General features: G+C 47.1%; 1 protein-coding gene across 1 annotated transcript in view; it reads left to right on the top strand.

The window, feature by feature from the left end:
* The window catches only part of ALK (ALK receptor tyrosine kinase), a 1,238,429-nt gene that overhangs the window by 1,147,627 nt on the left and 67,122 nt on the right, over positions 1–23,680 (top strand). Inside the window, exons 13-18 of the mRNA XM_007938814.2 lie at positions 5,581–5,731; positions 12,331–12,462; positions 13,511–13,655; positions 18,402–18,584; positions 19,857–19,955; positions 20,428–20,580. Of these exons, the coding sequence (XP_007937005.1) occupies positions 5,581–5,731; positions 12,331–12,462; positions 13,511–13,655; positions 18,402–18,584; positions 19,857–19,955; positions 20,428–20,580 (863 nt within the window). The remainder of the gene's footprint in view (positions 1–5,580; positions 5,732–12,330; positions 12,463–13,510; positions 13,656–18,401; positions 18,585–19,856; positions 19,956–20,427; positions 20,581–23,680) is intronic.

A 23,680-nucleotide genomic window follows, 5' to 3' on the forward strand; every position in this document is an offset into this window, starting at 1 on the left:
CTATCCAGAGTCTCACAGGTAGTGAGTAACACTGGCAGGGCTAGGAGCAGGGTGAGGTAAGCAAAGCACCTCCAGCACACAATTTAAGGAGGCACTCGCTCCTCGGACCATTCAAGTGCAGGGTCACAACCTGAGGGTGAGGTATCTTGCTTACCTCACCCTAGTCCTGGCCCTGAGTAACAGAGTTTAGATTTGGATCCAGGTCTGTCTGTATTCATGCATTCAAGGCCTTGCTTTCCTCACTGAAGCACAGCCCACTCCTGAAAAGAGCCTTGTGCCGTAGTGCCTAAGACCTTTGACTGCTAACCAGAAAGCTGGTGGTTCAAACCCACCAGCCACTCCTCAGAAGGAAGATTGGGCAATCTACTTCCATAGAGATATTGTCTCAGAAACCCACGGAGGAGTCGCTGTGAGTCAGATCAACTCAATGGCACTGAGTTTCGTTTGGTTTTGGTTTAGTGACAATTAAAAGCTTCCAAAGGAGTAAAGTTCTAAGGGGTAGAATTTCAGGCCTCAGAGAGCTGATGAGGGAGACACCCTTTCCTGTGCTCTGACTTTAAGCCAGCCCTAGTCTAGGTTGAAAATGTGGGACTGAGACAACCACCACACACACACACACAAACACACATACACACATACACACAAGGTTGCCATCAAGTTGATTTCAATTCCTGGGATCCTATGTGTATCAGAATAGAACTGTGCTCCCTAGAGTTTCTAATGGCTCATTTTTCAGTAGATCCTCAGGCCCTTCTTCCAAGGCATGTCTGGGTAGACCTGAACCTCCAGCCTTAAGGTTAGCAACTGTCCTGGTTACCTAGTGCCACTCTGACAAGAATACACCACCAATGGGGGCTTGAACAAATAGGAGTTTACTCTCTTACAGTTCAGGAGGCTAGAAGTCCAAGTTCAATGTGCCAGGCTCTAGAGACTGGGTGAAAGCCCCTCAACCTTGGGGTCCAGCTCTGCCTCCTGCTCCCGGCCCACTGGAGCTAGAGATGTTTCTACACTCAGACAGCTGCTGGCTGCTGAGGCTGACAAACCCAAGGTTGACAAGTAGAAAGGCACAGTCCCGATGTTACCAAACCACACGGCAGGCCATTAATTCAAGTCCCAAGATCAGCACAGCATGCAAGGCTGCTGAACAATGACATGGCTACACGCAGAATCCAAGCGTACCATATGCTAGAGACCATTCCCAAAGCTGCTGCTTATATACGAGAAGCAGACCACATCTCAAAGGCAGCTACTCAGCTGCTTGTGGTAGATCCCACCATGGAGTTGATTGCCAGTCTCATCATGGGGAAAAACTACCACCAGCTGCCCAGCCACTCAACCAGGCCCAGCCAAGTTGACACACAAACATAACTACCACAGGAGCCAACCACGTTAACCATGTGCACCATGCAGAGACCACCACATAGAAAGGAAAGTCTGGCTTCTGGCCAACTGGAGAGCTGAGCCGGGCCCAGAGACCTACCTCATACTTTGCCTTAGGTTTCACCATTTTTAAATCCACTATTTAGGCCAGTGAGGACACAGTACCTTGTCCTTATTTTAGTCCCCAGTGGGAGAATCTGCAGCTCCGAGAAACTGACCCAGTTGCCCCAAACACTCAGTCAGCAGAGGGAGGAAGAGACCTTGAGTTGATCCCACCTCACTGCCCAGAACTAGGTCAAGGCATGGATGGAGTTGGTGTTTGGATTTGGTTGGGAGTGGGAGAAATAAGGCTTAGGGAGGAAAAAAAGAGTCAGGAACAGACATCTTCTAAAATATAATAATTTGGCTATATTTAAACATGTGAAAGGGTTCAGAATGATTCATAATGCATGCAGATTGATGCAAATGACTATGCTAATAATGTAAAAAGGGATGAGGGGGTAAAGCTTACCTCTCAACCAGCCCTCCAAGGAGCAAAAAGGGGCAGAACTAGGATTTGCCTCAGGCAGAAGTCTTCTATGCAAACCACAACTTCAGGTTGAAATGACTTTCTTATACAGCCTTCTTTATACAAGGCTCTGCCAGAAACCTGTAGCCTTAAGCAAATCGGAGCTGTGCCATCCCCAGTGCTGTCCCTAGGCTCTGAATGATGCCTGAAGCTTGTTCTTAGGTCATCCTCACCCCCACCACCTCCTGCCCCAAGGCCTCCCTTCTCAGAACTAATAATTTTTCCATCTTTATACTTTCACCCATAAACTTCCTTTTTCCTCAGCCTTTTAATTATCCTTATTGCCTTTGCCATTTCTAATGGCTCAGGAGTATTTGCCTGAGGATCTGAGGGGAACTGGGATGGACAATAGTTTCTCAGGACACCAGGTGAGACCAGAAGCCTCCCAGCAGCATACTGGAGAGGAAGTAGCTTCAGTGAGGGAAAATGTAGACCTGTGTCTGCCACTTACCAGCTGTGTGACTTCCATGGGTCTCTTAATCTCTCTGAGCCTCAGTTTCTTCATCTCTAAAATGAGATGAATAACACCTACCATTTATGGCTATTGGGGCAATGCCATAATGTACATGAACATGCATTCTCTCTTGGAACATTGTAGGGTGCTCAATCATTGGCCTCGACTTCCCTTTCACCATATGACCCCCAGTCTACACCCCACCTACCACATTTCTGCGATGTAGCCTCCTGTTGCAGTCAGATATACCATAGGTTTTCCTGCCTCTTCATTTCGAATCTCATAAGCTCCAACTCCCACCCTCTGCCCCTTTCTGCCTGTCTGAGCACCTTACCCATTTACCGGGTCCTCTGTGAAGCTGTCTTCAAACTGTACCCCGCCCCCAACAAGCCAAGACCTGCAGCTGCCTCTGCCTCCAAGCACCTCAAGGTCCTGGGCCTCTTCCTGGGCCGGAAGCAGACAGCCAAGCCACTAGCTTTATGCCAAGGTTTGCATCTGCAGCCCTTACACCATCTTTTGCTGTTGAACCTCCCCACTACACTGTGAGTTTGAAAAAGAAGATAAACTTCTTCTTCTCTAATTCTTTTATTGGTTCAGAAGGAAGACTGGGCAATCTACTACCATAGTGATACTACCTCGGAAACCCAAGGAAAAGTCGCTATGAGTCGGATTCAATTCAAAGGCAGTGAATTTGGTTGTTTTTGTTTTCTTTTATTGGTGAGGTAGCAGGGGCTCTAGTAGGACATGACACAGATCCAGAACCCCCAAGCTTTTGGCCACTTCACTTTGGCTCCCCAGTGTACCATCCTATGGTAACACTGGAGTCCTGGGTAGTGCAAACAGTTAACACACTCAGCTGCTAACTCTGGGTTCACTTCCACCCAGAGGCAACTAGGAAGAAAGGCCTGGTGATCTGCTTTCAAAAAGTTAGTTGTTGAAAACTCCACATATCCCAGTTATACTCTGACACACATGGGGTCACCATGAGTTGGAATTGACTTGGTGGCAACTGAGAAACCATCTCCACAGTTTTTTTTTTGTAAGCCTTCCCAGGGCCTGGCACCTATCCCAGATCTTCTTTTATCCACAGCCTTACACAGAGCCCTCTATGGAATAAACTACAAGCAGTGCTTGCCCACTGACTGAGGTAATAGGGTGAGACTTTGGTTCCTGGGCTACCACATTAGCAGACAGACAGCCTTCCAGGTATCTCTGCAGCATAGGCCTGAGCTCAGTCAGGAAGGCCCCTCCCTATACTCAGAAGGTGGAATAGTTCTAGAATTGTAGGTGGATTCTAGATGGAGAAGCCCTGTGTGTGCACATGTGCAAAGCTAGTTTGCATCTCTTCCTGAAAGTATTTCTAAAAGGACCTGGAATCTGGTCATGAACATCCTCTTGAGTCCCTTTTCCCTGGCAACAGGTCTCTGGGGAGACATTTGTTGCTGTATGCTAGCTGTCTTCAAGACACGCTGCTTTTCTGATACAGTTCACAAACTGAGTTCCTTTTTCCTCATCTTTGCTTACCTTCATCTCAACAACCCAAGAGACAGCAGAAACAAACTCACGTCCTCACACTGTTTTTATTTTCATTGTGATCAGTTGTGTGTTGTCTACATACATATTTCTCCAGAAGGAGTTACTGGTGGAATGGGGATAAACAGTCTGTGCCCAAAAACACTACTTTTCTCAGTGGAGCCTCCTTGTTTCTAGACCCCATAGGAGACTTTTAAAACATTATACCAAGTCAATTACTGCTACCACCACCATCAATAATAATAATAATGCGGTCATTGTTAGGCACCATCAAGTCAGTTCCAACTCATAGCAACGGTGTGCCCAACAGAATGAAACACTGCCTGGTCCTGCACCATCCTCACAATCATTACTGTGCCCACTGTTGCACCACTGTATCAACCATATAATGTGTCAATAATAATAATACAAAAAAAAAAAAAACCTCACTGCCATCAAGACAGATCCAACTCATAGCAATCCCTCCTCGGGTTTCCGAGGCGGTATCTTTATGGAAGTAGATTGTCCAACCTTCCTTCCGAGGAGTGGCTGGTGGGTTTGAACTGCCAGACTTCTGGCTAGCAGTCAAATGCCTTAGGCACTACGCTACCAGAGCTCCTAATAATAATAATAGCGATCATAATAATAATAACAAATAATTAAGTACTTGTTACATGCCAACCACAATTTTAAGACTTGGCATTTCTTAATTCCCTCAATCTTCATAACAGACACGGGGTAGGAGGCTAAAAATCAGTTCCTGTGGAGTCAGCTCCAGCTCATGGTGATCCCATGTGTGTCAGAGTAGAACCGTGCTCCCTATTATTTTCAGTGGCTCAGTAGATCACCAGGCCTTCTTTCCAAGGCACCTCTGGGTAGACTCAAACCCCCAACTTTTCCATTAGCAGCCTAACATGCTAATGTTTGTACCAGCCAAGGACTCACAGTAAGATGGAATCTCTTATTATCCCCATTTTACAGCTATAGTTACAGAATGGTTAAGTTACTTGTCTCACAAGTAGTTCACAAGGGTTTATGGGTAATTAAGTTACTTGTCTAAGGTCACACAACTAGTAAGTAACAACATGTGAGTTCTTTGATCTTGGACCCAAAAAAAAACAAACTCACTGCCATGGAGTCAATTTCAAGTCATATCAACCCCCTTTTGGTTTCCCGAGGCAGTAAATCAATACAGAAATAGATTGCCTACTATTCCTTCCACAGAGTGGCTAGTGGGTTTGAACTGCCAGTCTTCTGGTTAGCAGCCAAATGCCTTAAGCACTACACCACCAGAGCACCTTTGATCTTGGACAGGGAAAGAAATTCACAGTAGAGAGATTGCAGGTATCTGAAAAACCATCACCCCAGTACCCCATTAATGCACACAGTCATAGAGTCTGTCTCTCTCTTTCTTCCCCTCAGCTCCTGCTAGTTCCTTCCTCACCTTCCTAGTTCTGTGATGAGGCAATCTACTGTCTATCACTGATCTTAACTTCCCTCTCTGATACTAGGGAGAGGAATCCCTTCCTGCTGGCCTCATGAGCCAATGTGGGGAGACCCACTCAGGACCATGGTGGTGATGTGCCTTGCCCACTGGGCTGCAGGTTGGTAGGAATGGTCAGTCTTCATAGCACAGCAAGAGCCAATGTGCTTTGTCCCTTTGCAGCATCTCAGGCTACGGAGCCGCTGGTGGGAAAGGCGGGAAGAACACCATGATGCGGTCCCACGGTGTGTCTGTGCTGGGCATCTTCAACCTGGAGAAGGACGACACATTGTACATCCTGGTCGGGCAGCAGGGGGAGGATGCCTGCCCCAGTGTAAGTGCCTAGAGTAAGGGTTTTCTCCCACACATTCATCCAGACCCACGAGGCCCCTGGGAGGGCACTAATGCCCAACACCTTTCTGGGGGTTCACATTCAAAGACAGTGAGACTCACCCCTTGAACAGGATGTGCTGTTGTTCTGCTTGTAAATGCCCCTCTTGTCCCAAGGCCATTTGGGTGTGTGAGAAAGCAAAAGAAAAGTTGTGTATGGTTGGTAGGGATTTCACATCCCAACAGCAAGGAAGGCTGAGGTATGGGTTTCATGAGTGACCTCTGAAACTGAAAAACTAAATCCTACCTGACTCAGAAAATAGTTATTCTTCTCAGAAGTAGTACAAGATGAAGCCTGAAGTTCACTTCCTTGCTTGCTAGGGCACCATTGCCTTGAATCATATTATTATAAACAGGAAAATACCAGATTAAACATGTCTTGTTCAGCTCAAAATCAGAGTCATAGCCACATATATTACTTCTGGGAAAGGGGCTAGGTTTGGTGTACTTTATCAGAATTGTACAAAAATAAAGCATTCATATATTATTATTTAAGTAGTTAAAACTTAAAACACAGGCTCGGAGCTGGAAGCCATGTCATCCACTTAGCCATTTCACAGATGAGGGAAATGGAGATCACAGAGGCCCACAGAGTGGCACAGAGCAGGGACTCTGGCTTCTGCTTTCCCTGTGCCCCATGCTTGGTTGGCCTGGGTTTCTCCGGCCTTTTTCCTCTTTCCCATTTACAGTCTGTCATTTGACAAATCAGACTGCATCTTCTGCAGCCCCAGAGACAGCCTGTCACTCTGGTTTCTGACCCCACTGGGGTGTTATCAGTCCAGAGAGATTGCTAGGTAGCCAACTGTCAAAGAGGGAGAATGAGAATACAAAGCCTAATTAAGCAGCAGCATGACACCTCTCAGGCTCCATCCCCAATTATTTGCCTCTTGCCTGTGTTGGCAAGGAAGGACTTGGGCAGTGCTGGCTGCACTGGCAGGAACTCAGCTCCTGGGGTTTCTCCTTTGGGCCACATTCCACTCTCACCAGCTTCCTCCTGGGTGGGGGCCGGCCAGGGAACTGGGCTCTCATGCCCAGGACCCAGGCTCCTTCCCCAGCAACTTATTTGAGAGCAGCCTTGGAAAACAGGTGTGAAAATAAGACCTATCAAGAAAGCAGTTTGATTCCAAAAAACAAACTCCAGGCTGGGAGCTGAGGAGGCAGAAAGACACAAAGCACAGCTCTCCCCCCGGGACTCCCAGGAGCTTGCCCTTGGGAGGCCTCATCCACTCAGGGCTTAAAGCCATGCAACAGAAGGAAGCTTAGCAGGTGCAACTGTTTGCATGAGAAATGTCTAGACTCCAACTTTTATTTAGCAGCTATAATCAGGACTTTCCAACCTGATATAATATATTAAGTCATTAAATTACAGGCTGGCTGTAATTTTCACAGGAATTCATTGAGTACGAATGTAATTCTTTCATCTAAGCAGAAAGATTGCATTGACTTCTGTAAGGGACTTTTACTTGATTGGATTGTAATCAGTTATGTCTTTTCACAGGACCACATCTTTTTTTTTTTTTTAATTCAATTGTAATCTGCTTGTTCTTCTGGGTTGCTGCACTTTATCATTTTATTAATCAACCTATTGCTCTCAAACTTTGTAGATGTGCTGGGTGAGTTTGGAAGCCTATCTGCAGAGACAATTCTCAGTCAGGAACAGAGGACAGCACCCCCTGCTGGTTGGGCCGGGCATGGCAGGGTATTTAGGAAAGTAACTGCTTTTCCCCTGTTGCTCCACCACTCTGCCTTCTCAGGAGTCATTGGGGGAAGGAGAAAGAAAGCTGGTTTTCAGGCACTACATAAATCTTCACTTCTCCCTAGGCAGAAAAATGGTGTCTAGAAAGATAATCTACAGAGTAAAGTGGACTTTAAGAATTAAACCGCAGGATTTGGCAGCTTTGTTGGTTTGATTGCACATCTGTGGGAAATCTATGGAGAGCACCTGGTGTCTGGAATGAGCTTCACTTGCTAAACTCTCCCTGGTGGGACACTCCCCCACCTCAGCCCCTGCTTCTCTGGGTTCCTTCCAAACCTCAACTGGCAGCATGAGTCTAAAAACCAGGGTTGCTTGACAACACCACTATTGACTTCTAGGGCCAGATAATTCTTCACAGTGGGAGCTGTTCATCTTGCATGTTGTAGGATTTTGGGCAGCATCCCTGGCTCTATGCACTGAATTCCAGTAGCACGACTGCCTCCCAGCCATGACCATCAAAAAATGTCTTCAGACATTGCCAATTGTCCCCTAAGGGGCAAAGTCACCCCCTAGATGAGAACAACTAGTGTGTTAAATCACACTGCCATCATCACTCCCAAGGCAAATATTGTGAAGCCTCTCAACTCATTCAAATTCATTCAACAAACATTCATTGAGTGCCTGCTATGTGCCAGTCACTGTTCTGGGAACTTGGGATACTCAGTGAACAAAGCAAAGATCTTTGTTCTCAAGGAGCTGACATTCAAGCAGGGAAAGGAGGGACAGACACAATAACTAGGAAACATCACAAGTTAATTATATAATATGCCTGAAGATGAATAGGATTAGGGTAAACAGAAGTGGGAGAGTCAGGAGTGCCAGAGTTGGGGGCAGGTTGGTCAAGAGAGGCTTACTGAAGAGGTGACAATTGAGCAAATCCTGAAAGTGGTAGAGGAGTAGCTAGGGAAAGAGTGACCCGGGCAGAGGCAAAACCCAGAGGTGGGAATGTGCCTGGTGTGCTCAAGGAACACTAAGATGGGGTGGAGAGAGTAAGAGGACACAAGGCTGGATCAAAGAGGCCCAGGGGCCATTGTAAAGATGTGTTTAAGCCATAGCAGGGTCTTTACCAGAAGAGTGGTATAATCTGAATTATGTATGAAAAAACTCACTGTGTGGGAAATAGACTGTGGGGACAAGGGAAGAATCAGGGAGATGAATTAGATGGGCTTTGCATTGATCCAGGCAAGAGATGATGGTGGCCTGCACCAGCATGGTCACCATGGAGGTGGTCAAAGTGGTTGAATGCTAGGCGCATTTTGAAGGTAAAATCCAGAAGGATTTCCTGCCAGATTTGGTGAGTAACTGAGAGAAATAAAGGGGCCCAGTTTGACTCCCAGACTTGTGCCTGAGCAACTGGAAGGAGGGAGCTGGCAAGGTAGGGAATGTTTCAGAAGGAGCAGGTCTGAGGAAAGATCAGATCAGTGCTGAACACACTGAGTTGTGGCAGTCTGTAGAGAGCCAAGTGGAGATGCCTTGTAGGCGTGGGCCAGAAGAGAAACTAGATAAAATAAATTTTAAAAATAAAATTGCTGTCAATTCCCGGCAGTCCAGGAGAAAGGTCTAAGGTGGAGATATACATTTGAGAGAAACCTGACAAAGCTGAAACAGGATGAGTTTGCCTAGGCTTGGGAGGACCAAGGATGAATTCCTAGGGACTCTGAACATTTAGAGGTCAGGGGAAATGGAGGAAGTAGAAAAGGGAGCTGAGAAACAGGGGCCGGGGAGGTAGAAAGAAATCAGAGAACATGGAGTTCTGGAGGTCAGTGAAGAGACTATATGAGGAGGAGGGGTGAGCAACACTCCAAATGCTACTGCATGTCCAGCAAGTTGCAGACTGAGAATAGACCATTGTCTCTCCACCCTGTGCACCCCGATTCAAAGGAGACACAGGAGCAGGAGCAGTGGGGGGTAGCAATGAGTCTGGGTTCTAGTTATACCCTCAGGCCATCTGATCTCTCTTCTGAACCCCAGTATTCTCCACCATCTCCAGATACTATTCCTGGGAAGAGGTCTTAGGGAGAGGAGGAGGTCCCAATGCTTCCAGCCAAGGAGAGAAGGAAAGGGAGTAGGGTTTGAGGGAATGTACCGACTTAGCACCGCTGGCTTGGACTGGCCAGCCTTCTCTATTTACAAATAAGGAGTCAAGACCAGAGAGGTGAGTTGTCTCACCCAATGTGGACCAGCAGATCTCTAGCAGGTTGGTCAAGAGCCATACTGGACCCTGTATTCTGTATGCCCAGCCAGAAGCCTCAATTCAGAGCCTGTGTTTCCCTCCCCTGTCCTGGGCTTGGCCCTCGTGGGCACGTCCCTGGCATCCTGTGTCCTTCCCAGGAGGCAGTCAGCAGGGTTTGCTTCTAGCAGCTTCCACCCCAGCCTTGGACTTTGCTGCACATACACAGGAATAGTGTCAGCCTCCACAATAGCAATTCAGAGCCTTCCACCCACACTAAATTCACTCTAAAAAATATCAAATTATTTCCATCATTAAATCCAAAATGCCATAAAACAAATTGCATCTCGGCTATTTATCTGGCAATTCCTCTAGTACTCATTCCCGGCACCCGTGAGTGGTTTAGCATAAGGAGTGGCTCAAGATGGATTGCCGTGTCCACTGGCTGGTTACACAGCAGCATTCGATGGAAATCTGATGTTTTATTGGCTCTTTCTATTAAGCAAAAGAAAAGTCATTTTCCTCTGAGGTCAGGATGGCATCTGGAGAATTTCTCTGAGCTCTAGGGGCAGGCAAGCAGGTGTGGCTTTTCTTGAAGCACTGCTGTCTTCATTCAGAGACTTCAGGATCCTGTGTTATCAGATTTTTTAGCACACCCATAGGGACTTCCCGGTGCCTGGGCTCACACCAGGAACATGTGTGGGCCAGAAGCAAAACTAGATCAAATAAATTTAAAAAATAAAATTGCTGTCAAATCAGCTTTGACTCATGGCGGCCCTCTGGGTGTCAGAGTAGAACTGCTCCATCGGGTTTTCAAAGGCTGAATCTTTGGGTGTAGACCATCAGGCCTTTCTAACAAGACACCTCTGGGTGGACTCGGACCTGCAGCTTTTTGGAGAGCAACAGAGCATGTCAACTGTTTGCACCACCCAGGGACTCCTAGATAAAATGACATTTGCCATTTTTTTCAGTCTTTAACATAAGTGACCTCTACCCATCTGTCAGCTTGTGGTACAGTGGTAGCTTGTGAGATGCTATGATGCTGGAAGCTATATCACTGGTATTTCAAGGACCAGCAGAGTCACCCATGGTATGGTGGGCAGGTTTCAGTGGACCTTCCAGACTAAGAAAGACCAGGAAGAAAGGCCTGGAGATATACTCCTGAAAATTAGCCAGTGAAAACCCTCTGAATCATGACAGAATATTGTCCCATACAGGGCTGTAAGATAAGCCCCCTAGGCTGGAAGGCACTCAAGATATACTGTGGCCGCAAAAATGAAGCATATCAACAACTGTGAAGATGGCACAGGACCCGGTAGTATTTATATCTGTTGTCATGGGGCTGCCATGAGTCAGGACCAACTCAACAGTAGCTAACAACAACAACATGTGTGAGACACTGTGCTAGTGTACTAGCCCCCTTACTTGTATACTATCCTCATTAACATCCTGTGGTATCTTTATTCCCATTCTACACTTGAAGCTCAAAGAGATGGAATACTTCCTCATAGTTGCCCAGGTATGAGTGGCGAATGCAGATTTCAGATTCCAGAGTTCACACTATATTCTATATGGCAGACACAAAGGACTCCATTTCAAGGCTGTGCCCAGGATTTCTGGAGGCAAGAAATAGAACATTAGCAAAGGGGAATAAGATGTCCAAAATAGAGACGTGATTTTCCCAAAGATGAGCTGGGAATAAAATGTAGGAGTCTGGCCTCCCCCTGTTTTATTCTTACTTCATGATGCTTTGGAACTGCAACTTCTCAAAAACTCTGCATGGCTCCCCACAGCCTAGAGAATGAAGTCCAACTGTTTACCTGATTGTCTTCGAGTCCTCTGTCTATGATCTAACTGCCCTGTTTAATTTCTTCTATGTTCCCCCATCTATATGTCCTCCTACTCTATCTCATCACATAGGGCTTTTGCCATCCTGTCTTCAAAGTTCAAGGGATCCTAAAGGCTCTGCCAGACCACCTCTCTGTCCCAAGATGGAATTTTCTAAGCCAAAGGGACTCCTTGTGCTTTTCCTCAAACATCCTCCCTCCTGCCTTCCCTCTGAACATATGCTGCTCTCTCTTCCTGGAATTCCGTAACTTTACTCCATCTTCTAAGTAAAAAAAAAATAAAAAGTAAAACTCTCTATTCTTTAAGGCCCAACTAAATACCTCCTCCTGCAGGAAGTCCTCCACTGCCATGGAGTTGGATCTGACCCCTCCTTGGATTTCCGAGGCAGTGTCTCTACAGAAGTAGATTGCCCAACCTTCCTTCCAAGGAGTGGCTGGTGGGTTTGAATAGCCAGCCTTCTGGTTAACAGTCAAATGCCTTAAGCACTACACCACCAGAGCTCCTCTTCCCTGGTCATTAGTCATCAATAAAGTTTCACTCTTCCTCCCCAGCTTCCCGTAATATTTTGTGTCTAAACACAAACTATCCTTATGACTGTTCTATACTGCTATCCAGGATGACAGTTATTTGTGTATATTTGTCTCCTAACTCAAATGTAAGCTAGTGGGAGCTCAGACACTATCTTTAAATATAGTTCTGTCTGCCGGGAAGTGGAGAACACTGGTTTGGGTACAAACCTAAAATACTGTTGTTGTTGTTTTTTCTACAGACAAATCAACTAATCCAGAAAGTCTGTGTTGGAGAGAACAATGTGATAGAAGAAGAAATCCGAGTGAACAGAAGTGTGCACGAGTGGGCTGGAGGAGGTGGTGGTGGGGGCGGAGCCACATACGTGTTTAAGGTACAGCTGGCTTTGTCTGACCAGCCTGTGAGGTTCCCCAAGGGCTCTCGAATTTTGTGGTTCATATGTTGGATCCTCACAACTTCCCTGGGATAGAAACACCCAGGTGCTCTTATCCCCATTTAAAGATGAGGAAACCCAGACTCAGAGAAAGTGGGTCACTTGTTTGTCCAAGAAAGGGCAGGTCTTCTCCTGCTGACTTACCTGCCCAGTCCCACACCTTTGTATCCCCTCCTCAGAATTCCAGAAGGCCCCACTCTGCTCTCCTAGACTGGCTCTCTGCCCTCAGCTGGACTTTCTGACATCATCACAGAGGCCATGCTTCCTGTCTAGGTATTCCACAGGGACGGTGATGCTGGGGCTTAATCTTGCTGGTGTGGGGTCAGGGCCATGCTCTCTCTGAAGTCTCTGGAGGGAGATCTTTCCAGTCTCTCCCAGCTTCTGGTGGCCCAGATGTTCCTTGGCTTGCAGCCCCAGCATCACTCTGTCTTCCCCTCTATCTATCTTTCTGTCTGTTCTCTTTTATAAGGGCACTGCTCAGATGAGATTAGGACCTACCTTACTCTGGTGTGACCTCATATTAAATGATAACATTTTCAAAGACCTTATTTCTAAAATAGGTCACATTCACAGGTGCCAGGGGTTAGGACTTCAGTATCTTTTGGGGGAACACCATTCAATCCATAACAACTCCTAAGAATAGAGGGGAAGGAGAGGACAGAAGGACCTCCTTCTAACCCAGGCCTCTCAGGCTAGTCTGAGCATCTTTGGAAAAGAGGCCACAGTGAGAGTCTCCAGGATGCTAGCTCCCAACTATCCCTGCCTCCTGGTATTCACATACAGTTTCGTTCCTCTGCTTGAACACTGACTAATACAGGGGGCAGGAGCTAATGCGGGGGTTGTAACATGAGTTCAGTGCCCTCAGAGGGCACCTCACTGCCCTTCAAATACACACAGACACATTCAAACATGTAAACCAGGGCTTGACTGTGTCCAGAGTAGAAGCCCCCCTTGGTTTCTCAATTTCTGAATGTCTCCCCTTGGCCAGATGAAGGATGGAGTGCCAGTGCCACTGATCATTGCAGCCGGCGGTGGTGGCAGGGCCTATGGGGCCAAGACAGACACCTTCCATCCAGAAAGACTGGAAAATAACTCCTCAGTTCTTGGGCTGAATGGCAATTCCGGAGCCGCAGGTAAAGCACCGCCAGCTCCCACCTTCTCTCTGCACAGCTCCAGGGCACTGTGTAGGCCGGTGCCACTATACACCTCTGGATGTCTTTGCTACTGGCACTTAAGATGCTGGGAGCTCTGGGTATTGTTGCTACAAAAGATTAAAAGGAGCTTTGTTGGCACAGTGGTTAAAGCACTCAGCTGTTACCCAAAAGATCTGTGGTTTGAACCCTCCAGCCACTCCACAGGAGTAAGATGCTTCAGTAAAGATTATAGCCTTGGGTGCCCTATAGAGTCCCTGTGAATCAGAATCAACTCTGCCACAATGGGTTTGAGTTTTTTGGGAGGGGTATGGAAGGTCAGAAGACACCTTGGGGGCCCCCAGGTCCATGCACCTTGTTCCTGTTAAGGCGTTTGGACTCACAAAAGTCATCTAGAAAATGAGACAGGAAGCAGCACCCAGACACCTCCCTTGATAGCCAGCCTGGCCCTCCTGGGGGTTACCAAAATGCAATTGTTAGGTTCCTCCTTCCTCTGGGGTCAGTAGGACCTCCAGTTAAGATATCAGTGCTGCCAAATTGATTCTGACTCATGACAACCGTGTGTTGGAACAGAACTTTGCTGTGTAGGAGACAGTTCACAATAGCTGATTTTTCAGAAGTAGATCACCATACCTCTCTTTTAAAGTACCCGTGGTGGACTCGAAAGGCCAACCTTCAGGTTAGCAGCCAAGTGTTTCATTGTTTGTGGTGCCACTCAGGGACTCCCAGTCAGGATTGTTGTTGTTGTTGTTATGTGCCGTCGAGTCGGCCCCGACTCATAGCGACCCCTCCTTGGGTTTCCGAGGCAGTATCACTACGGAAGTAGGATTGCCCAACCTTCCTTCCGAGGAGTGGCTGGTGGGTTTGAACCGCCAGCCGTCTGGTTAGCAGGCAAGTGTCTTAGCCACTATGCTACCAGAGCTCCCCCAGTCAGGATTGGAGGAGACAAAAGAAATGTAGGCAGCATGGGGTCTTCTGGGCTCCTGTGGGGCAGATTCAGCAACACCTAACTCTTCTTCCTCATCAGTGAGAGCTGGCAACTAGGGACACATATTGATGGGGACGTGAATTCTAATTCCTCCAAAGTTAACCATCACTACAGAGAGAGCAGGCAATTCATTTCTGTCGTTTGTTGTTTGTTTTCCCCTCCACAATCATACTGGGAAGGCATTTAAGGTTTGGACTTAACTAAAACAAATATTCAGACCAATTTCTCTTCAGTCAAAAGATCACTGGAGATAGAAGAGTAGAAATAGGCAGCGAGTTCACAGGGAGGTTACCACCAATAATATTCACAGCTCCATTGACACCAGTACATTTAATCAACAAAAAAGCCTTTCGAATCTCTCGAACATGGGCTTTCAAAACAACCTGTCAAGTTTTGGGGTTAGTTATTATTCCCATTTTACAGAAGAGTAAATAAGCTCATAGATTTCAGTGAATTTTTTTCCCAACATGACCAAACCATTTAGTGACAGACACAGGAATCTCAATCCTTAAAAAAAAAAAAAAAAAAAGTGTTGTTGATTTGTTTTTATTTTTTTATTTTTTTCATTTTCATCCATTGCTTTCTTCTTCAACATATTTGTTTGAAAGCTATAAGATGATAGGGGGAAGGTGTCAGAAACCACCTCTTCTGGGTCCTGTGCTATCTTCAAAACCAAAAAACCCAGCCCACTGCCATGGAGTCTATTCCGACTCATAGGGACCCCCATTGGGTTTCCAAGGCGGTAAATCTTTATAGAAGTAGATTGCCCAGTCTTCTTTCTGCAGAGTGTCTGGTGGGTTTGAACCACCAACCTTCTGGTTAGCAGTCAAATGCCTTAAGCACTGCACCATCAGAGCTCCTGGTGCTATCTTTAGGGCAGCATGATAGAGTAGGGCGGTGGAGATAGGGGAGGGAGAACAGGAGGTGCTATCAGACTTCCCCGTCCTAATTTACTGGTTGTGCACTTGCTGTGTTCATGGCCCTGCACAGACCTCAGGGCCCCCTTTTGGTCCCTCTACCACATGGCATCAACAACCTTGACAGGCCCACAGCCCCTTCCTTTGCCAGCAGAAGGGGGTCAGCCACTTGAAAGCTAAACAGACACCCCAGCTCTGCAGTCTCCAAAGAAGACAAAAGGTTTCCACAGCTTGCCTGAGGGCCTCTACTCAGTTCTGCTTGTCCCTGTCCTAGTCCAAGCTTGCTCCTGACCTCAGCTTCGTTTTCTGAAACCTGGGCTCTCTCTTTCTAGCACGAAAGTCATCTCTATCTGCAGCTCCCATCTCCTCTCATCTAGCTGTCCCTCTGCTGCCCCCTCTGGATCCTGAAGAGCATCTACCAGGCTTTCTTCCTGACACCGCTGTAGGCCGGTTAACCCTTACATCTCCAGCAGACCCCCTCATTGCTCCTTTCCTGTCCCATTGCATCAGCCCCCAGGGTACTCCCCAACCCCGCCCATCTTCTGGGGCAGCAATGGCTTTGGGATCTTTTGGAGTAGACTGCCTACTGAAATGTCGTATAGAACAGTGGGGAGGATAGGGGTTCTGGAATCTCAAGGGCCGGCGGGAGAGATTTACTGGAGTCAATGTGTAACATTAAATTAAAGAAGCCTTCAACCTCAGCTCTGTACAAAGGGTTTCCTTTGCAGGAGCTCAAAGCAGCCCAGACATGGGGAATGGGAGGAAGCACAGCTCCGTTGTATTCCTGGTATCACCTACCACCTCCCGGACTTCTCTGCCCCTGAGCTTAGAGCAGCTGCTTAAAACCACACAGGCAAAACACTGAAGTGGGCTGAACTGAGGTGCGAGGCTGTCTGTACATTTGTGTTCTGCCTCTCAAACTCCTAACAGTCCCCACACCACTTGGTGGTTTATGGAACATTTACGCACTCACTAGTTCATCTGATCCTAATGCCAACCCTCTGAGGCAGGTCTTACTATCCTCAAGTTATAGATGATGAAACTGAGGCTGAGAATAGGGAAGAATTTGCCCAGGGTTCCACAGCCTATAACAGTAAAGCCCATGGAGTTACCTAGTTCCTAGTCTAGGAGTCCTGCAAGGTGCCAAACCACACTTACCCCACAGGGATTTTGACCTTTGGCTTCCCAGAGACTGTTGAATCCTACCTCCTGCTAAGATTGTGTAAGTCAGGATTTTCCAGATAAACAGAACCAAGAGGAAATACATATATATATATATTGTTGTTGTTGTTGTTATGTGCTATCAAGTCGGACCCAACTCATAGCGACCCCTCCTTGGGTTTCTGAGGCAGTATCACTACGGAATTAGATTGCCCCATCTTCCTTCTGAGGAGTGGCTGGTGGGTTTGAACCACCAGCCTTCTGGTTGTTGTTGTTGTTGTTGTTATGTGCCGTCGAGTCGGCCCCGACTCATAGCGACCCCTCCTTGGGTTTCCGAGGCAGTATCACTACGGAAGTAGGATTGCCCAACCTTCCTTCTGAGGAGTGGCTGGTGGGTTTGAACCGCCAGCCATCTGGTTAGCAGGCAGCAGTATATATATATGACCAAAAAATAAACTCACTGCAGTCAAATCACATCCAACTCACAGCGACCCCTCCTTGGGTTTCCAAGGCAATATCACTATGGAAGTAGATTGCCCAAACTTCCTTCCAAAGAGTGGCTGGTGTGTTTGAGCCTCCAGCCTTCTGGTTAGCAGTCAAATGCCTTAGGCACTATGCCACCAGAGCTCCCATATATCCATATATATTGTTGTTGCTGTTGTTATGTGCCATCCAGTTGGACTCATAGCAACCCCTCCTTGGGTTTCCAAGGTGGTATCACTATGGAAGTAGATTGCCCAACCTTCCTTCCAAGGAGTGGCTGGTGGATTTGAACCACCAGTCTTCTGGTTAGCAGTCAAGTACCTCAGGCCTATGCTACCAGAACTCCCATACATATACATACATATACATATATATATCTATATATATGTATATGTATGTATATACATACATACACACATACACACAAAGAGAGATTGATTTTAAGGCTGTCTGTACACTTGTGTTCTGCCTCTAAAACTCCTAACATAATTGTGGAACTAACAAGTCCAAAATTTGTAGGGCAGGAAGTAGGCTGGAAATTCGAGCAGGATATCTGGGTTACAGTATTGAGGCAGAATTCCTTCTCCTAGGCATCTCAGTTTTTGCTGTTAAGGATGACACCCACCATATTATGGAGTGTAATCTCTTCTACTTCGAGTCAGCTGGTTGTAGCTGTTAATCACATCAATAAAATATCTTCATAGCAACATTTAAACTAGTATTTGACTGAACAGTTGGGCACCGTGGCCTAGCCAAATTGACACATAAAATGAACCATCACAGATGGGAAGGAATTAATGAAGACCCAGTGCTTCAGGAGGTAGCAGGCATAGAGAGAAAGCAGAGAACAAATTCAGTGTCATGCTGCCTACGCTGCACCTCCTCCCATGCCACCCAAGCAACCTCCCTGCCTTGGAGTCAGAGAAGCCTCACATAAGCAGAGACACAAGGTGTGTTCACACCAGAATGGGCACAGGTGTGGCCAAAACAGGTCTCCCTTTGGCAAATGGCATGCTCTTTTTTTCCCAGCTACTGGCTCTTAGGCCTGCTCCCTTGGAAACTGGGGATGGAGCAAGCACCCCTCAAAGCACACCACTTCTGGCTTCCTTTACCAAATCCGATGGCTGACCTACCTTTGCCAACATCCTCATTAAGAGTTATCTCCATTTCTTCCTGCAGGTGGTGGAGGTGGCTGGAATGATAACACTTCCTTGCTCTGGTCTGGAAAGTCTTTGCTGGAGGGTTCTACCGGAGGACATTCCTGCCCCCAGGCCATGAAGAAGTGGGGGTGGGAGACAAGAGGGGGTTTCGGAGGGGGTGGAGGGGGGTGCTCCTCAGGTGGAGGAGGCGGAGGATATATAGGTAAAGATGATTCGTGTTCAAGGTGTCACTCCCCTCCCCCTCTTAGTCCTAGGCACCTCACCTCCCTGTCCTCCCCCAGCCTTCCTCATCCTCCCCTGGCCCATCCCAAGTGGCCTGTGATGTAACTGTGCACGTCTCCTGCCTGGCCCCGCCAGCCAGAGGCAGGGTGTTGGCTTTCGAGCCAGCATCCTGCCTCCAGGCTTCATGAGCGACAGTATCAAGATCCCTTGTGAGTCTTGATCTTCCCCAAAGCTGATGATAAAGAGGCTTTGGCTTCCCAGACCATTCTCTGAGCCATCCCCAAGGACATGCTGGCATGAGAACCTTGGAGGCCAGACCCCCACCCCTCCTCCAGCTCAGTGCCTACCTCCTGATGGCCCAGCCTGAGTCTTTCCTGAGCCAACCCCTTAAGGGACTGGTTTATGGTTTTTGTCCTCACTCTCCCTTCCCTATCCAAACTCACCAGCTTCCTGAAAGTTGCCACTCTCCTTGCTGATGGGAGCAACTCCTGGGGCCCCTGTTGGGCAACTGCAGCCCCAGCCCTTCAGCACGTAGCTGGCCATTGAGCCTGCTGCTCCTCTCGGCTTCAGATAAGAGGACACAGAGCCTTCCAAAGCCGAGAGGATGGGAAATGATGGCGCACCCCCCATCCCCACAGACTAGGACACAATGCATGCCTGCACCATGGTGTTTGTGCCTTGTGTTTTGCTTTGATGCTATGTGTAAGATGCTTGTGTTAACCTTATACTCTTTTTTCCTAGCCCTGGGTGGGTGGGAGGAGCCCAAGGGGGGAGCCCAAGAATGGCCCAGCCCCAGATGAAAGGAGGGACAGGAGCCTTAAGGCACAGGGGCCCTGCTCCTGTTTACTAATCTCCCCCTATGCCCAATCCTGACCCGATGGGACAGGAAAGCAACAAGGAGGTCCAAGGGAGCAGTCACCCATTCCTGAGAAGGTTAGAATCTTTTGGATTCCTTCTCACATTGAATGCTTTCAGTGAGGCCCCAATAGAGTGGTGGACTCCCTGCAACCCAACGATGGGAGCTGGCCTGGAGCTAGCAAGAGAAAGTGGCCCACATACACATTGACATCCATTGAGCTGTGCCCCAACTGAGCCCCTGTGCCCTGAGCCTCCCTTCCATCCCCATCTCCTCGCCCTGAGGTCCCTCACTGACCCGCTGGCCTTGTCCAGAGCTGCATGCCCCGCTGATGTGCATGTGTGTTGAGACTTTGGCACCCACCTCTGTGTTAAACTCTTCTCTGGTTTGCCACAGGGGGCAATGCAGCCTCGAACAATGACCCTGAAATGGACGGGGAGGATGGGGTTTCCTTCATCAGTCCTCTGGGCATCCTGTACACCCCGGCTTTAAAAGGTACCCCCCTCTACCAGGCAGCAGAAGCAAACCTCCCTAGACCAGCTCAACTCACCAAGTGTTCTAGAAAGCAGGATGTGTGGTCTGATAGGGACATGGAGGCAAAATACAGAATACAGGCTGGTCTATCCTAGAAAAAGCAGCAATAGCTATCCCCAAACTTGCACCCAATCAACTTGAGAGTCCAGCATGTGGGCCATCCCACCTACACACAAATACACATGGGCACCTACGTGTTCTCGTCCGAGCTTCATACACAGGGATGCACCAGAAGACTTTCCCACAAAGGTATTTTCCGTTAGCAGTGGGCCTAGGAACAGGGGCCAGAAAACCAACAGTGACCAGCTGGAGAGAAAGCACAAAGATGGGCCTCCCACTCACCCTGACCCAGATGCCTCTGAGTGTGGGAGTGGGGGTGCCAGGGTGGTCTTCACCAGCTCAGTTCGAGCTGACCCTGCCTCCTTGTTACCAGTGATGGAGGGCCATGGGGAGGTGAATATTAAACATTACCTAAACTGCAGTCACTGTGAGGTAGATGAGTGTCATATGGACCCTGAGAGCCACAAGATCATCTGCTTCTGTGACCATGGAACAGTGCTGGCTGAGGATGGCGTCTCCTGCATCGGTAAGGGGGCTAAAGGAGACATGAATGGGGAGGAGGGAGGACAAGGCTCAAGCTTGAGTTTGGCCTGTGAACACAGCTCATTTCCACGGACTTGGGTTTTATAAGCTCCCTGTTCCATTCTGTCTGCCCCCAGCAGGGTACTCTGTGTATGAAAGTATATGAAAGGTAGGCAGTGGATCCTGAAGGAGTCTTTAAAGTCACCTGGCCCTGAAAATAGCAAGTGTTAGCAAGGATGTGGAAAAATTGGAACCTTCATACATTATTTGTGGAGATGCAAAATGATGCAGTCACTGTAGAAAATAGTTTGGCAGTTCCTCAGAAACTTAAACATAAAACCACCATATGATCCAGCAATTCCATTCCTAAGCATATATTAAAAAAAACTGAAAGCAAGGACTCAAACAGACACATGTACATCAATGTTCACTGCCACACTTTTCACAATAACCAAAAGGTGGAAACAACCCAAATGCTCATCAACAGAGGAATGGATAAACAAAATGTGGTATATCCATATGATGGAATATGGCTCTGCCATAAAGAGAAATGAAGTCCTGCTACATGCTACAGCATGGACGAACCTTGAAAACATTATGCTGAGTGAAATAAGTCAGACACAAAAGGACAAATAATGTGTGATCCCACTAGAATACATCCATACATGGAGACAAAAGACTAGGGGGTGGGGAGGCAGACAGATTGTGTTGTTGTTAGGTGCCATCAAGTTGGTTCCAACTAATTGTGACCCTATGTACAACAGAACGAAACACTGCCTAGTCCTGCCTCAACCTCATAATCCTTGCTATACCTGAGCCCATCGTTGCAGCCACTGAGTCAGTCCATCTCGTCGAGTGCCTTCTCCTGTTTCGTTTACCCTCCATTTTACCAAGCATGATATCCTCCTCCAGAGAATGGTCCCTTCTGACAACATGACCAAAGTAGGTGAGATGAAGTCTGGTCATTCTCACTTCCAAAGAGCATTCCAGCACACTACCAGGATATATTTGTTAGTTCTTCTCACAGTCCACAGTACTTCCAGTATTCTTCACCAACACAACTCAAAAGCATAAACTCTTCTTCTGTCTTCCTTATTCATTGTCCAGCTTCCACATCCATATGAGGCAATTGAAAATTCCATGACTTGGGTTAGGCGCACCTTAGTCTTCAAAGAGACATCTTTGCTCTTCAGCACTTTCAAAAGGTCTTTTGCAACAGATTTGCCTAGTACAATACTGATTTCTTGACTGCTGCTTTCATGGGTGTTGATTGTGGATGCATGCAATATGAAATTGCTGACAACTTCAATCTTCTCTCCATATATTGTGATGCTGCTTATCAGTCCAGTTGTGAGGATGTTTGTTTTCTTTATATTTAGGTGCTTAAGGCATTTGACTGCTAACCAGAAGGCTGGCGGTTCAAACCCACCAGCCACTCCTCAGAAGGAAGGTAGGGTAATCTACTTCTGTAGTGATACCACCTTGGAAACCCAAGGAGGGGTCACTATGAGTCGGATCCGACTTGACAGTAGTGAGTTTGGTTTGGTTTGAATCCATACTGCAGACTGTAGTCTTCAATCTTCATCCTTAAGTGCTTCAAGTCATCCTCAGTTTCAGCAAGCAAAGTTGTGTTGTCTGCATATCACAGGTTGTTAACGAGTCTTCCTCCAACGCTGATGCCATGCTTTTCTTCATTTAGTCCAGCTTCTCAGATTATTTGCTCAGCATACAGATTCAATAAGTATGGCTGAAAGGATACAACCCTGACACACTCCCTTCCTGATTTTAAACCATGCAGTGTCCCCTTGTTCTGTTCGAACAACAGCTTCCTGGTGTATGTACAGGTTCCTCCTGAGCACAATTAAGTGTTCTGGAATTCCCTTCTTCTCAATGTTATCAATAATTTCTTATGATCCACATCATCAAATGCTTTTGCATAGTCAATAAAACACAAGTAAAAATCTTTCTGGTTCTTTGCTTTCAACCAAGATCTATCTGATATTAGCAGTGATATTCCTCGTTCCACGGCCTCTTCTGAATCTAGCTTGCATTTCTGGAAGTTCTCTCTCAGTATACTGCTGCAACCATTTTTTAATTATATTCAGGAAGATTTTACTTGTGTGTGATATTAATGATATTGTTTGTTAATTTCCACATTCTGTGGGATCATCTTTCTTTGTTTTTTGTTTTTTGTTTTTTGTTTTTTTTTTTAATTGTGCTTTGGGTGCAAATTTGCAGAGCAGTATTTGTTTTACATTCAACGGTTCATATACATTTGGTTTCACTCCCCAATTACCATCCCCAACCCCACCCCCTCTCTTCCTCTCCCTTCCTTGTCACCCCCTATCCCGGTGCCCTTCTTAGTTATGCACTCCTGTCTGTCCAGCTTTCCCACCATGTGAATGCTGCCCCTCTGGTGCCCCATGACCAATTGCTCCAAGTAGTGTATCTCCATAGAGTAGATGGGTGCATCACCCTGAGTTGGGTGTTCTGCATGTAAGTCTTTCTACTGTTGGGTTGAGAGCCAGTCCTTGGGAGTGAGTCCCATCCCAGGCCCAAAGGGTATTCCAGGGCCATAGTCTTGGGGGTCCCACCAGATTCCATCTGACCAATAATTCTGGTCATTACTGTGTTTTTGAATTTTGTTTGTTTTTCCTCCCACTCTATCCAGGATCTCCAGTTTTGATCCCTTCCCAAGTGGTTGACATTAGTGGCCAGGCACCATCTAGTTCTTCTGTTCTCAAGGTCCAACCTATGCTAGGGCTGACTGTTTCCAAATGCCCTTGGTTTTCTTCACTCTTCTTCACTTCAGACAAGAAGAGACCATTAGCTGTATTTTAGATGGCCACTCAAAAGCTTTTAAGACCACAGCTGCTACTCACCAAAGTAGGTTATGGAACAAGATTTTTGTGTATTATGTTGTGCCAATTGAGCCTGGGGTATCATCTTTCTTTGGAATGGGTACAGCTCTTCCAGTCAGTTGGCCAGGTAACTGTCTTCCAAATTTCTTGGCATAGCCAAAGGAGTGCCTCCAGTGCAGCATCCATTTGTTGAAACACGTCAGTGGGTATTCTATCAATTCCTGGAGCCTTGTTTTTTGCCAA

This window comes from Orycteropus afer, unplaced genomic scaffold, assembly GCF_000298275.1.
Source record: "Orycteropus afer afer isolate SDZICR_OR568_19922 unplaced genomic scaffold, OryAfe1.0 scaffold00054, whole genome shotgun sequence".
Classification (NCBI taxonomy): domain Eukaryota; kingdom Metazoa; phylum Chordata; class Mammalia; order Tubulidentata; family Orycteropodidae; genus Orycteropus; species Orycteropus afer.